Consider the following 15,513-nt stretch of genomic DNA (forward strand, 5'->3'; position numbering starts at 1 on the left):
GAGGTCATAAGGTGAATGCACCAATTTGTAAGTCGCTCTGGATAAGAGCGTCTGCTAAATGACTTAAATGTAAATGTAAATGTAATGTGCTCTTCCATTGGCTACACACTGAATCAACGTTGAATCAATGTTGAATCAACATTGTTTCCATGTCATTTCAATGAAATTACGTTGAATCAACGTGGAATAGACGTTGAATTGACATCTGTGCCCAGTGGGCTGTGTCGATCAGGTAGACTTGACAGGTAAAATTAGGCTATATAGCAGGCAGACAGACAGAGCTGCAGCACTGTTACTGCTGAGGTGCACTGCTAGATTCAGGGTTTTCTTCCATTTTGACAAGCCCTTGACAGGTTGCTTTAGACTAGAGAATGTTTCAGAAAGATTCCATGAGCAGTAAAAAGGAGACAGGGATTTGGAGGAAAATGAACCAGTAATGGTATGTCCAATAACACTATTACCTGTACCAGACATCTCTTCAATGGTTAGATATGCTGCTATGATCAAAGTTAGAATACACTAGAATAATGGAAACACACAAACTAGTGTGCTAATATACTCTATGCATGGAATTTCAATAGGCATTATCATGTGACGAGCTGAATGAAGTTTGCCTACAACCACGGAGATTCTTTAAGTATTGAGAGAAAAGGGGCAGGTCAACTCACCTATGCACGACTCCCCATTGGCCGAGAACAATCCATTGTCGTGGTAGCCATCACGACACTCGCAGTGGTACCAGCCGGGCAGGTTGACACAGATGGCTTTGTCATTACACTCCACGAACCCATCAGAACACTCATCAATGTCTATCAGGAGAGAGAGAGTGAGAGAGAGAAAGAGAGAGAGAGCGAGAGAGAGAAAAAGAGAGAGAGTGAGAGAGAGAATGAGAGAGAGAGAGCGACAGAAAGAGAGAGCGAGACAGAAAGAGAGAGCGACATGTATGAACATACCTCAATCTCCAATAGTTTTTTTTCTGAATCATGTCAGCAGGAACCGCATACAGAACTTATCTTCATTCTTGCCTGATAGGCTTTTCAACATTCACTGATCCATAATTGATACAAAAGCGTGTCCAGGATTTGATAGGATATGCACGCTGTATCGATCTGGCATGAAAACACAGCGAGAGACGGGTACATTCATCAATAGAAGAAATCAGTTTGTGAACATGGCAATTGTAATGAATCTTACATATTTACTTGATTTTGTTTCATTACAGCACAAAACATATGTCCCCTGAAGAGGGGTGTTAAAAACCCTTGGAAGACCTTGGAAGCTTGTGAATCCATTCTTGCTGTAGGTCTCATTGACAGTAAAGAGCACAGGAGCCAGGCCTCAACCCTGACTCTAATTATGCTCTCCACAATACAGCATTCGTCACATGCTCACAAGTCTTGTATCCCACCCTCTATCTCTCCCACTCTTCTCTTTTCTCATCACTAGCCTATTGTAAACCAATTTATTTCAACGAACAACGAAGGGAGCACCAATTTCTTACAAAGGAACGAGGTGTAAATACATTCAACATCTGAATCAACTGCACCGTATGAGAAAATGCCCTACTATTTAAACCCATATTTAATTAGATGAGAGATGCTAGTGAAAACGGGGTGGGGGCTAAATATGAGGACCCAGGTTTTAGATTGATTAAATGTGTCTGTGTAGGCACTGATGGCTTCTTTATGATTGTGTGCATGTGTGATGCATTATCAGAGTTCCTCATTATGAAAATGGCCCTGCACTGTCAGTGACCTTCCCATTCGATTCCCCCAGACAAAACAGAACCCAGCAGGATCCCCTGGAGAGCACAGCTCAGGCCTCCTCTCCTCATCTTCCCCTCATTCTTTCCTCTCTTCTCTCTCTGGCCTCTCCCTTCTTCTTGTCCTCGTCTCCTCTCTAATCCTTCTCTCCTTTCCACCCCTCTCATCTCTCCTTCTCTCCTTTCCTCCCCTCTCCTTCTCATCTTTTATTTTTTTCTTTATTTCACCTTTATTTAACCAGGTAGGTTAAATAAGTAAGTTCTCATTTACAACTGCGACCTGGCCAACATAAAGACCTGGCCAACATAAACACAAAGCAGTGCCACAAAAACAACAACAACAGAGTTACACATAAACAACCGTACAGTCAATAACACAAAATAAAATACAAATAGAAAAATCTATGTATAGTGTGTGCAAATGTAGAAGAGTAGGGAGGTAGGCAATAAATAGGCCATAGAGGTGAAAATGATTACAATTTAGCATTAATACTGGAGTGATAGATGTGCAGATGATGATTTGCAAGTAGAGATGCTGGGGTGCAAGAGGGTAAGTAATAATATGGGGATGAGGTAGTCCGGTGTGCCATTTACTGATTGGCTGTGTACAGGTACAGTGATCGGTAAGCTGCTCTGACAGCTGATGCTTAAAGTTAGAGAGGGAGATGTAAGACTCCAGCTTCGTTCCAGTCCAGTCAGTCCAGTCGTTCCAGTCATTGGCAGCAGAGAACTGGAAGGAAAGGCGGCCAAAGGAAGTGTTGGCTTCAGGGATGACCAGTGCAATATATCTGCTGGAGCGCATTCTACTGGTGGGTGTTGCTATGGTGACCAGTGAGCTGAGATAAGGCGGGGCTTTACCTAGCAAAGTCTTATAGATGACCTGGAGCCAGTGGGTTTGGCGACGGATATGTAGTGAAGGCCAGCCAACGAGAGCATACAAGTCGCAGTGGTGGGTAGTATATGGGGCTTTGGTGATAAAATGGATGGCACTGTGATAGACTACATCCAATTTGCTGAGTAGAGTGTTGGGGGCTATTTTGTAAATTACATCGCCGAAGTCAAGCATCGGTAGGATAGTCAGTTTTACGAGGGTATGTTTGGCGGCATGAGTGAAGGAGGCTTTGTTGCGAAATAGGCGATTCTAGATTTAATTTTGGATTGGAGATGCTTAATGTGAGTCTGGAAGGAGAGTTTACAGTTTAACCAGACACCTCGGTATTTGTAGTTGTCCACATATTCTAGGTCAGAACCGTCCAGAGTAATGAAGCTCGTCTGGAGGTTTGTTAGCACAGTGTCCAATGAAGGGCCAGATGTATACAGAATGGTGTCGTCTGCGTAGAGGTGGATCAGAGAATCACCAGCAGCAAGAGCGACATCATTGATATATACAGAGAAAAGAGTCAGCCGGAGAATTGAACCCTGTGGCACCCCCATAGAGACTGCCAGAGATCCGGACAACAGGCCCTCCAATTTGACACACTGAACTATATCTGAGAAGTAGTTGGTGAACCAGGCGAGGCAGTCACTTGAGAAGCAAAAGCTATTGAGTCTGCCGATAAGAATGCGGTGATTGACAGAGTCAAAAGCCTTGGCCAGGTCGATGAAGACGGCTGCACAGTACTGTCTTTTATCGATGGCAGTTATGATATCGTTTAGGACCTTGAGCGTGGCTGAGGTGCACCCATAACCAGCTCGGAAACCAGATTGCATAGTGGAGAAGGTACGGTGGGATTCGAAATGGTCGGTGATCTGTTTATTAACTTGGCTTTCGAAGATTTTAGAAAGGCAGGGCAGGATGGATATAGGTCTATAACAGTTTGGGTCTAGAGTGTCTCCCCCTTTGAAGAGGGGGATGACCTCGGCAGCTTTCCAATCTTTGGGGATCTCAGACGATATGAAAGAGAGGTTGAATAGGCTAGTAAAAGGGGTTGCAACAATTTCGGCAGATAATTCTAGAAAGAGAGGGTCCAGATTGTCTTGCCCAGCTGATTTGTAGGGATCCAGATTTTGCATCTCTCCTCTCTCCTTTCCTTTCCTCCCCTCTCATCTCTCCTCTCTCCTTCTCTCCTTTCCTCCCCTATCATCTCTCCTCTCATCTTTCCTTTCCTTTCCTCCCCTCTCATCTCTCCCCGTGTCTTCTCCCTCTGCCACAGCAGTAATAGGATTCAGATCTATCGGCTAATGAGCCTTCAACCCTTTAATAGAATTTCTCCAGCAGATTAACCATTGATCAAATGTCGTGGAGATTAGGCCCTTATCTATTTAAGAGATGTGAACGTTTGTCTAAGTCAAACACAGCAGGTTTTCTGTGCTCCTATACATGACATATTTCAACATGGCTTTAAGGGAACTATATGCATTCATGCTGGGACTCAAAAAGGTGGTGAAACGTTACATGTATACAGTCCTACAGCAGGTAGAGAGATATAGACATCATGTTTAAGTCTAGGGGATGGTGATGTTTTTCCTTCAGGAAATAAGTATTTCGGTCAACTGTGTTTTCTGGATAAAAGCATATCATTTGGTTACACCAAAAGGAATAACTATGCTTGAAATTAAGCATATTCTCTATTCTCTCAGTCATAGTGAAATCTCTCATGCTCTTTGTTGCCAGTGAATGTCAGTTGACAGAGCTTCACACGCTTTGAAATAGAGAAGCAGCATGTGGTCTCGAGCCAAGAAGGGGAAAAAAGCTGAATCTATTTAAAGGCCCAATGCAGCCGTTTTAAATCAATATCAAATAATTTCTCCGTAACAATTAAGTACCTTACTGTAATAGATTTCCATTAAAATGGGCAAAAATAGCTTTTTAGCAAAAAACTATTTCTCAAGCTAAAATTTTGCTAGGACTGGCAGGGAGTGGTCTGAGTGGGGAGGGGGAAACTGAAAACCAGCTGTTATTGGTAGAGAGGTTTGGAACTCTCTTTGTTATTGGCCTATTAACCAATTTACTGCATGGTGATGTCACCATGGAACGCTGAAACTCCCGCCCATACAAACCTGCACATTAGAAGGTCCTATGTAGATTGTATTTTCAACCAGCAACTATAAAGGAAATAACACTGCTAAAAAGCAGCTGTTGCCCAATATGATACAAAATACAGGAAAAACTGAATGTTTACTGCACTGGGCCTTTAAATCATAGTTTATCCAATCTGACTGCATGGAATTGTTCACAGAAAGACAGAGCGGTTAGTCACTACTTATAAACTAGAGGCAATGCAGTTCTAAATATACACAAATGGAACTATTTTCAGCGTATATTCATTAAAACTGTTCTGTTGTTAAGCTTACATGCCCAGGAGGTTACGTTTCCAATGAAACGTTTCACCCTCTACTTCCTTTATGTGACACAGCTGTTGATCACAATTACAGCAAAGTACTTCTGAGGCCTTTGGCAAATTGACAGTGGCTTTAAATATACCTTCTAAAATGGCAAACGCTTCTTATTTAACTGCTTCCTGTCACATCTGAATTGAGATGTCATCACAAATGCAAGGCACGTATTCACAGCTACATCTTTCAATTTTCAATTTACCATTAAGAGCAAAAACAACATGGTGGTTGTGTGTGTAAATTGAATGTACACTGAGTATACCAAACATTAGGAACACCTTCCTAATATTGAGTTGCACCCCCCCCTTTTGCCCTCAGAACAGCCTCAATTCTACGGGGCATGGACTCTAAAAGGTACCGAAGCGTCCCACAGGGGACCATATTGACTCCAATGCTTCCCGCAGTTGTGTCAAGTTGGCTGGATGTCCTTTGGATGGTGGACCATTCTTGATACACACAGGAAGTTGTTGAACGTGAAAAACCCAGCAGCATTGCGATTCTTGACACAAACTGGTGCACCTGGCACCTACTACCTCCTACCATACCACGTTCAAAGGCACTTCAATATTTTGTCTTGCCCATTCACCCTCTGAATGGCACACACACAATCCATGTCTCATTTGTCTTGAGGCTTAAAAATCCTTCTTTAAACTGTCTCCTCCCCTTCATCTACACTGATTGAAGTGGATTGAACAAATGACATACATAAGGGATCATAGCTTTCACCTGGATTAACCTAGTCAGTCTACATACATGTATGTCAGGGAAAGAGTAGGTTTTCTTAATGTTTTGTATAGTCACTGTATAAGAAAGCGTGAGGAATTATGACTGTGAATCCCAATAAGCAGCCAGATTCCAGTCTAAAAATCACATTCTTACAGCTTGGCCGTGAATTGTATAATATGTTATTTTCAGTGAAAAACAGCAACACATAACAGAGAGCTGAGAGTTCCATCTCTCTCTCCAAGCAGGTCAAGGCCAAACACAGGTCTCCTTGGCTACTGAGAGAGAGATAGTGGTGGAGACAGAGAAACAGGGGGAGAGATGGGGATAAAGAAAGAGAGAGGAGAGAGAGACAGGGAGAGAAAGAGCGAGAGGGATGAAGAAGCGAGAGAGAGAGAGAGGGGGAATAAAGAAAGAGAGCGGAAGGGAGGTGGAGAGGGCTGATTGGACAGACATGGTTATTTAGCTCGTTATGGTGAGCGACAGGCTGGAAATAAAGGCTCTATTAAAACTGCTCTCCAAGGACACTCAAATAGTGGGTTGACGTCTTCCCTTCCCTCCTTCTGCTTGTCCTCCTTCTCACCCTCCCTCTCCATCTCTCTCTCCCTCTCTTTTTTCTTTCTTTCTTTCTTTCTTTCTTTCTTTCTTTCTTTCTCTCTCTCTCTCTCTCCTCTCTCTCTATTGCTCTCTTTTCTCACCATCTCTCTCTCTATATGTGCAGAGGCAGATACAGAGGTAGAGGCTCTCTCCTCTCGTCTTGACTGACAGCAGTACCTCAGGGCCTGGACAGTCCTCTATAGGATTCTATCACCCAGAGCACCAGCTGCAGACAGAAGATCTCACATACTGTTCAATATAATTACAATATTCTATTTTTCACAGGGAAATGAAGGATAATCCTGATCTGCTGAACTTGGAGTACATATTATTTGTTACACGTCACTTCCTAATCCCTTTTCAAATATGATTCTGCTGTCGTCTCCTGTATACATGTTTTGGTGTTAAGTGGATTTAAAATTTGGCGTTGACTTGAAAGATTACTGATCCAGGCGAGGTGTCGGGAGAATAGAGTGGTGCGTTAAAGTAGTCTGTACGTACAACGCAACAACAGTAACATCCAGTGGAGGCTGGTGGGAGGGGCTATAGGAGGACGGGCTCATTACTCGGTAACAGGAAAAGCAAGGCGAAGTGAAGTCTATAGATAGATTTCCAGTTCATTATCTGACTGAACACTAACTAGACTTTTTTTTTTAAATGGTGAAATTGACCAACTTGTTTAAAATTCTGGTTCTGCTTGTCTGAGTGCTATGACTGTGTCTGTGCTGAGAAATGATGCTATGCTTATAGCACTGACAGATCAGCTGCTGCTGCAGAAGACAGTGCATTCGTGGTAAGGAGAAAAAATAAAAAGTCACACACTCTGACACAGATTTAGTCTGCTACTGCCAGTTCATATTTTGGCTGTATATCATATGAAATAGTCGGCTAATTAACACTCGGGGGAACTCATATGACAGGAACTAACTTACAATAGCCCAAAAATTATTTTGATCGGCTTTTATAACACATAAGCCAATAGCCATCTATTATTAGACATTAATTACAGTGCTACTGCTTTTTATTAAATTACAAGTCATGTATTACAATGAAACACTGAATTAATGCATAATAATTTCTAAGTAATCCTCTGTTAAAGGTCAATTCGGGGACTGTCTGTGTATTTGAATTGTTTTTATCAATGTTTATTCACTTCTAATTTCTAAATCTCAGTCTCTTTAGTCAGTCTTAGTTTATGAGCTGTAGTAACGAGTGACTCTGTTGTCGGATTACATTGCATAGCCACCGCCACTGGAGGCTGGAAAGTCCCGCCTATTTCATTCGCTGGAACAAGTTGGCACGCCACTGGATGGCCGCCGTTTTGCTCCGGCACAACTATGCTGTTTTGTGATTATGTTGTTGTTTATTTTTACTCTATTTTCACAAAATGTATCCGCTATTATTTCTTACAACCGACAACAACTCTTGAACATCAGATCAGCGGTTACTTACCCCAATAACGGCTTTTACTTCGACTCATCTGCTCTGCTCTCTCTCTCTGTAATACCAACCCAATTTTCGGGCTACCCAAGAGGAAACGGCGGCGTTACAGAGGCAAGCGAGGGGTCATCCTGGTGAGATTAAGGCGAAGTGAAAACCGGCCACCTCTTCCCTCCATTCTACCGGCTGATGTACAATCACTTGATAATAAAATGGATGATCTCCGACCAACGGAGCTCTCGGAACTGCTATATTCTTTGCTTTTCTGAAACATGGCTCTCAGACAAGATACCCCCCACGGCTATCCAACTCAATGGATTCTCCGTTCACCGGGCGGACAGGTCAGTGGAGTCGGGGATATCGATGGGGGGAGGGGTTTGCGTCTTCATCAACTCCAACTGGTGTGCTAATTCCAGCGCGGTGGGAGTGTCAACCCACTGTTCACCTATCCTGAAATATCTATGGTCAAAAGCTGACCCTTCTACCTCCCAAAGGAGTTGTCAGCTGTTATCGTGACTAGGGCTGTGGCGGTCACAACATTTAGTCAGCCGGTGATCGTCAAGCAAGTAACTGTCGGTCTCATGGTAATTGCCGTTAATTAGCATAAACACATTTAGCATCTCCTGGCTTCCACACATTTTAAAAAGTCTAATAAATCCATGTAATATAGCCTACACCTTCACAATAAATCCATATTTATTTTAGACAGGTCTAAAGAAGCATGATATGAAGAAAATGTAGTATATTTCAGAAGAAAATAATAGCATACTCTGAGTTGTCCTTATGTTAGGTCCCGATGTGGTTATGCCAAATGGCTGTGGGCTACACTAGTTGCAGACAAGATTTGCTTATCATTTCCGTGGCATTATTTTATATTATTTTATAGTATGAAGAATACAATTGAACAAAGCTGAATAAAATATAAATATTTTCACCAAACGATTTGAGGGAGTGCGCACATGTGGCTATTCTATGTTGAGCGGTTAAAGAAATAGGTACTCCTATATCATTAATTTAGAATTATTAATGTAACTTTAGTTGTTCCATAAATGGTGGGCTATATGTTTTGATGTTTAATACATTATAAGGCTGCATGATGAGACTTCAATGATGATTTGAAAAAAGTTGCTTGAAAGGCATGAGCTCTGCTTTGTTTTTTTTGCACAGGCTGTACACATTCCAATCGTCTCTCATTCACAATTTGACAAGCACTTGATACTGCCTCGACTTTTACAGCAGCATCCCCTTTGTGGTCGTAATGCACCCTAAAAATATCCATGCCTTTTTCAGCCCGGAGTGCTGCGTTGTGCCCTTCTTCCTGAGTGTGCTGCGCAATCCGAAGTGCGACCCACTCACATGGCTCTCATACACATGATCAAGTCTTTCTCACAGGCTACAAGTGAAGACAGACATGTCGGGGACGCAACTGCACGCATCCTAATCCAAGAACTGTCCAAATATACTTTTCGTCAGCCAAAAAGATTTGTAGGCCTAACGAACAGCAAAAGCACTAGCCTATGTCAATCTACTATCCCTGATAGTCCAAAAGACTATTAGACTATTTCTTCACATTATAAGCGCAGCAATGCGCACATGGTAGTAGGCTATAAGCGCAAGTGCTCCATAAGAGGAAAACACCGTTCTCAAAAGTGACCGCAAATGCATTCATGAATGTAAATGCTTTTATTATAAAGGTGCATTTTTATGGTGAAAATGATCTTCCACAAACTTGAAACTTATTAGTTGTGATACAAACCTTATTAAAATATATAGGCCTATAGGCTAGGCTACATGAGGTGTGCAACTATGATTAGAAAAAGTCACACAAAAAAAGGCATTTCTTCTTATGCTGGGCATCATTCACAAGTGATAATATATTATGATATTATTATTATTAACATTATGCCTTCTAATTGCAGGGCCTGTACTCATAATATACAGGAGAACATTTGCCTTATGGCGAGGATAGCCGTGCTGCAAGCCCAGCTTCAGACACAATCGTTAGTCGAGGGTAATTTAAGTTTAGGAAAGGATGAAACAGAGTCTGTGTCACCAATAAGTACAGATAGTGGTAGAAATCCTCTCACACAGTCCCTGTTGCCGGACAATTTTCTCATGGCTTCTGGAAGGAAATGCTGTAGGAATGCTCAACTGGTGTCGCTCATACAGCCGACAGAAACTTTCAACCGGTTCTCCCCATTAAGCAACGAGTCGGAGTCAGAGTCCGAGTCTTCTCTGGTCTCTCCTCCACCTGTTACAGGGTCATAGACGCCGAAACCTCCCACCATTAGCTCTGACAAATTGAACACCCCATGTCATTGGCGACTCCATTACCCGTAGTATTAGACTTTTTTAAAATCATTCAGCAATCATACACTGTTTACCAGAGGGCAGTGCTACCAACGTGAAGGCTAATCTGAAGATGGTGCTGGCTAAGGCTAAAATTGGGGATATTGTTATCCACGTCGGCACCAACGATGTTAGGATGAAACAGTCAGAGGTCACCAAGCACAACATAGCTTCAGCGTGTAAATCAGCTAGAAAGATGTGTCTGCATCGAGTAATTGTCTCTGGCCCCCTTCCAGTTAGGGGTCTCACAACTCAATCGCTGGTTGAAAACTGTTGTTTTCTTCCCTTCCCAAAAGATAGAATTTATAGATAATTGGCCCTCTTTCTAGGACTCACCCACAAACAGGACCAAGCCTGGCCTGCTGAGGAGTGACGGACTCCATCCTACCTGGAGGGGTGTTCTCATCTTATCTATGAACATAGACATGGCTCTAACTCCTCTAGCTCTACAATGAGATGGGGTGCAGGCCAACCAGCAGGCTGTTAGCCACCCTGCCAGTTTAGTAGAGTCTGCCACTAGCATAATCAGTGTAGTCAGCTCAGCTATCCCCATTGAGACCGTGTCTGTGCCTCGATCTAGGTTGGGCAAAACTAAACATGGCAGTGTTCGCATTAGTAATCTCCCTGGAATAAAGACCTCCACCATTCCTGTCATTATTGACAGAGATTGTGATATTTCACATCTCAAAATAGGGCTACTTAATGTTAGATCCCTCACTTCCAAGGTAGTTACAGTCAATGAACTAATCTCTGATAATAATCATGATGTGATTGACTTGACTGAAACATGGCTTAAGCCTGATGAATTTACTGTGTTAAATGAGCCCTCTCCTCCTGGTTACACTAGTGACCATATCCCCGTGCATCCCGCAAAGGTGGAGGTGTTTCTAACATTTACGATAGCATATTTCAACTTACAAAAAAATGGCTGTGTTGTCGTCTTTTAAGCTTCTAGTCATGAAATCTATGCAGCCTACTCAATCACTTTTTATAGCTACTGTTTACAGGCCTTCTGGGCCATATACAGCGTTCCTCACTGAGTTCCCTGAATTCCTATCGGACCTTGTAGTCATGGCAGATAATATTCACATTTTTGGTGACTTTAATATTCACATGGAAAAGTCCACAGAACCACTCCAAAAGGCTTTCGGAGCCATCATCGACTGAGTGGGTTTTGTCTAGCATGTCTCAGGAACTACTCACTGCCACAGTCATACTCTGGACCAAGTTTTGTCCTGTGGAATAAATATTGTGGATCTTAATGTTTTTCCTCATAATCCTGGACTATCGGACCACCATTTTATTACATTTGTAATCGCAACAAATAATCTGCTCTGACCCCAACCAAGGATCATCAAAAGCCGTTCTATAAATTCTTGGACAACCCAAAGATTCCTAGATGCCCTTCCAGGCTTCCTCCGCCTACCCAAGGACGTCAGAGTACAAAAATTGGTTAAACACCTAACTGAGGAACTAAATGTAACCTTGCGTAATACCCTAGATGCAGTCGCACCCCTAAAAACAAAAAACATTTGTCATAAGAAACTAGCTCCCTGGTATACAGAAAATACCAGAGCCCTGAAGCAAGCTTCCAGAAAATTGGAACGGAAATGGCGCCACACCAAACTGGATGTCTTCCGACTAGCTTGGAAAGACAGTACCATGCAGCTTCGAAGAGCCCTCACTGCTGCTCGATCATCCTATTTTTCCAATTTAATTGAGGAGAATAAGAACAATGCTGTTTTGGACTCTCTCTCTACCGCACCTGCTGTCTCTAACTCTGAATGATCGGCTATGAAAAGCCAACTGACATTTACTCCTGAGGTGCTGACCTGATGCACCCTCTACAACCACTGTGATTATTATTATTATTTGACCCTGCTGGTCATCTATGAACATTTGAACATATTGGCCATGTTCTGTTGTAATCTCTACCCGGCACAGCCAGAAGAGGAGTTTTTCCTAGCCACTGTGCTTCTACATCTGCATTGCTTGCTGTTTGGGGTTTTAGGATGGATTTCTGTATAGCACTTTGTGACATCGGCTGATGTAAAAATGACTTTATAAATACATTTGATTGATTGATTGATTGATGGATATAAACAAGCAAGAAACTTGTTCCTGTTTACAAGCAGAAGCTGAAACAGGAAGTACCCGCGATTCACTCCGTTGAGAAATGGTCACCAGAATCAGAGGGTATGCTACAGGAATGCTTAGCTAGCGCTGATTGGAATATGTTTTTGAGACTCCGACCATGACATTGACGAGCTAACCACCTTCTTGACCGGCTTCATTAGAAAATGCATCGACAACGTTGTACCCATGGTGAGGGTTCGCTGCTTCCCCAATCAAAAGCCAGTCTGTAATCCCCACATGTTTTAAGATGACCACCATCATCCCTGCTCCTAAGAACTCTTAAGGCTTCATGCCACAATGATTACCGCCCTGTACCACTCACTTCTGTAATCATTAAGTGCTTCAAGAGGCTGGTTATGGCACACATTAACGTCACCTTCCCAGCCACCCTAGACCCACTCCAATTTGCATACCGCCCCAACAGATCCAGAGATGACCCAATCTCAATTGCTCTCCACACTGCCCTTACCCACCTAGATAAGAGGAATACCTATGTGAGAATGCTGTTCATTGACTAGAGCTCAGTGTTCATCACCATTATCCCATCCAAGCTCGTCACCAAGCATAGAACTATGTGTCTGAACACCTCCCTCTGCAACTGGGTCCTGGACTTCCTGATGGGCCGACCCCAGGTGGTGAGGGTAGGCAACATCCCCACAGAGGTGTGTGCTTAGTCCCCTCCTGTACTCCCTGCTCCCCCACGACTGTGTGGACAACCACAACTCCAACATCATTATCAAGTTCGCTGATGACACAATGGTAGTAGGCCTGATCACTGGCGACGATGAGTCAGCCTACAGTGACCTGGTAGTGTGGTGCCGGAGCAACAACCTCTCAACGTCAGAAAGACCAAGGAGCTGATAGTGGACTACATTACTGCTTGGTAGGGCAATAGCACCGCCCTCGATCGCATGGCACTACAGATGGTTGTGTGGACAGCCCAGTACATCACTTGGGCCAAGCTCCCTGCCATCCAGGATCTCTATATCAGGCGGTGTGAAAAGAAGGCCTGGAAAATCGTCAAAGACCCCAACCACCCAAGCCATAGACTATTTGCTCTGCTGCTTCACACTAAGAGGTACCGGTGCATCAAGTCTGACACCAACAGGCTCTTGAACAGCTTCTATCCCCAAGCAATACGACTGATAAATAGCTAATTAAAGAGCTACACGGACCAAGTTTACCTTGTATCTTTACTGACCTTTTATTCCAATATTTGCACTGTCTCTATGCCCTCTCACAGGGCCCTACACACTCACACACACGGTCACTCCAACACACACACACACACACACACACACACACACACACACACACACACACACACACACACACACACACACACACACACACACACACACACACACTCCATCATTTGCTCACTCACACATAATATGCACATACATTTACACTGACTCAATACACCCACTCACATGCAAGCTGCTGCTACTCTGTATATCTTATATCCTGTTGCCCAGTCCTCTTAACCCTGTACATATCTACCTCCCCACTCCAGTATCCCTGCACATGTAAATACGCTATTGGAACTGACTTTTTAAATATTTCCTGTATCTTTAATGCTTACATATTTATTCTATTGTGTATTTCATATTTCTTATTTTTCTAGTAATATATTGTTATTGATTATTGCATTGTTGGGTTTTGAGCTTGCAAGAAAGGTATTTCACTGTACTTGTGATATTTAAGCTTGAAATTTGAAAGGCGTCACTTCTTAACAGAAGGATTTGCATACTGTCAAATGAAGCACAACGCTGGAAATCAATCCATCAGTCTATATGTAATATGGGGGGGGGGGGGGGGTGCAACTCAATATTACAAATGTGTTCCTAATGTTTGGTAGAGTCCATGCCCCGGCAAATTGAGGGTTGAGAGCAAAACGGGGTGCATCTCAATATTAGGAAGGAGTTCCTAATGTTTTATACACTCAGTATATATTTGCAATATAAGTAGTTAGGCTTTCATAAGGTATTATGAGCCAAGGGTAATCTATTAGGCATTTATTCTGTATCTAATAAATGTGTTTATTCATTCACAACTAGGATGTTGCTGGGGCCAGCACAGGCAGTGTGGTCCCCTGGTCTTCTGGTACCAGTGCTGTGGGAAAGGATGCTAGTCTTAGCAGAGACAGATCAGAGGTGAGTGTAGTAGAGGTAGGAAGAAAACAGAGAGACATGTGTACGTCCAGTTCCTTAATATGTTGGCAGACAGACAGACAGATCGACTCACAGACTCACAGACAGACAGACAGACTCACAGACAGACAGACAGACTCACAGCCAGACAGACAGACAGACAGACTCACAGACAGACAGACAGACAGACAGACAGACAGACAGACTCACAGACAGACAGACAGACTCACAGACAGACAGACAGACTCACAGACAGACAGACAGACTCACAGACTCACAGACAGACAGACAGACAGACTCACAGCCAGACAGACAGACAGACGGACTCACAGACAGACAGACTCACAGACAGACAGACAGACTCAGACAGACAGATTCACAGACAGACAACAGAGGAGAGGAGAACAATAGGAAGCACAGATAGAAGACGAAGTAAAAGAATGAGAATGGAACCAGGGACCTTGTCTTTCAGTACAGTACAGAGGTGCAGTACAGATGTTTCACAGTGTGAGTACATGCTAATGTCAGCTCAGAAACAGAACAGAACCTGATATCTAAAGGCTTACAGTATAGGACAGCACAGTAAAGTGCAGCTGTGCTTTCCACAGTGCGAGTTGGTAAAAGCTATCAGCTCGAAGCCAAAAACGTACAGTACAGTGATGCTTTCCACAGTACAGTGTTCACAGTATTTGTGTTCTCCCCAGCTCTCCCCCTGTGAGATATGTCATTTAGCCAGCAGCAGCAGCAGGTTGTGCTTAGCTAAACGACAACTCATCAGGCCATTAGTAGGCAGCCTAATTAAAGACGTGCTAATTAACCGTGATGGAGTACTCTTTCATAAGGCTCTAAATAAATAATGAATACAAACAACCCGTTTGAGATCAACTGGAGTGGCACCCCTGAGTCACATGGATACTCATGGGGAGGGAGGGAGGGAGGGAGGGAGGGAGGGAGGGAGGGAGGGAGGGAGGGAGGGAGAAAGCTTCATGGGGGCTATTATAGGGATAGTTCACCCAA

At 43.2% G+C, this 15,513-nt stretch overlaps 1 protein-coding gene across 1 annotated transcript in view; it reads right to left on the reverse strand.

Moving 5' to 3' along the window:
* LOC115134411 (protein kinase C-binding protein NELL2a-like) overlaps positions 1 to 15,513 on the reverse strand; it is a 104,633-nt gene that overhangs the window by 13,362 nt on the left and 75,758 nt on the right. The window contains exon 16 of the mRNA XM_029668345.2: positions 669 to 809. Within this exon, the coding sequence (XP_029524205.1) occupies positions 669 to 809 (141 nt within the window). The remainder of the gene's footprint in view (positions 1 to 668; positions 810 to 15,513) is intronic.

This window comes from Oncorhynchus nerka, linkage group LG9a (assembly GCF_034236695.1).
Source record: "Oncorhynchus nerka isolate Pitt River linkage group LG9a, Oner_Uvic_2.0, whole genome shotgun sequence".
Classification (NCBI taxonomy): domain Eukaryota; kingdom Metazoa; phylum Chordata; class Actinopteri; order Salmoniformes; family Salmonidae; genus Oncorhynchus; species Oncorhynchus nerka.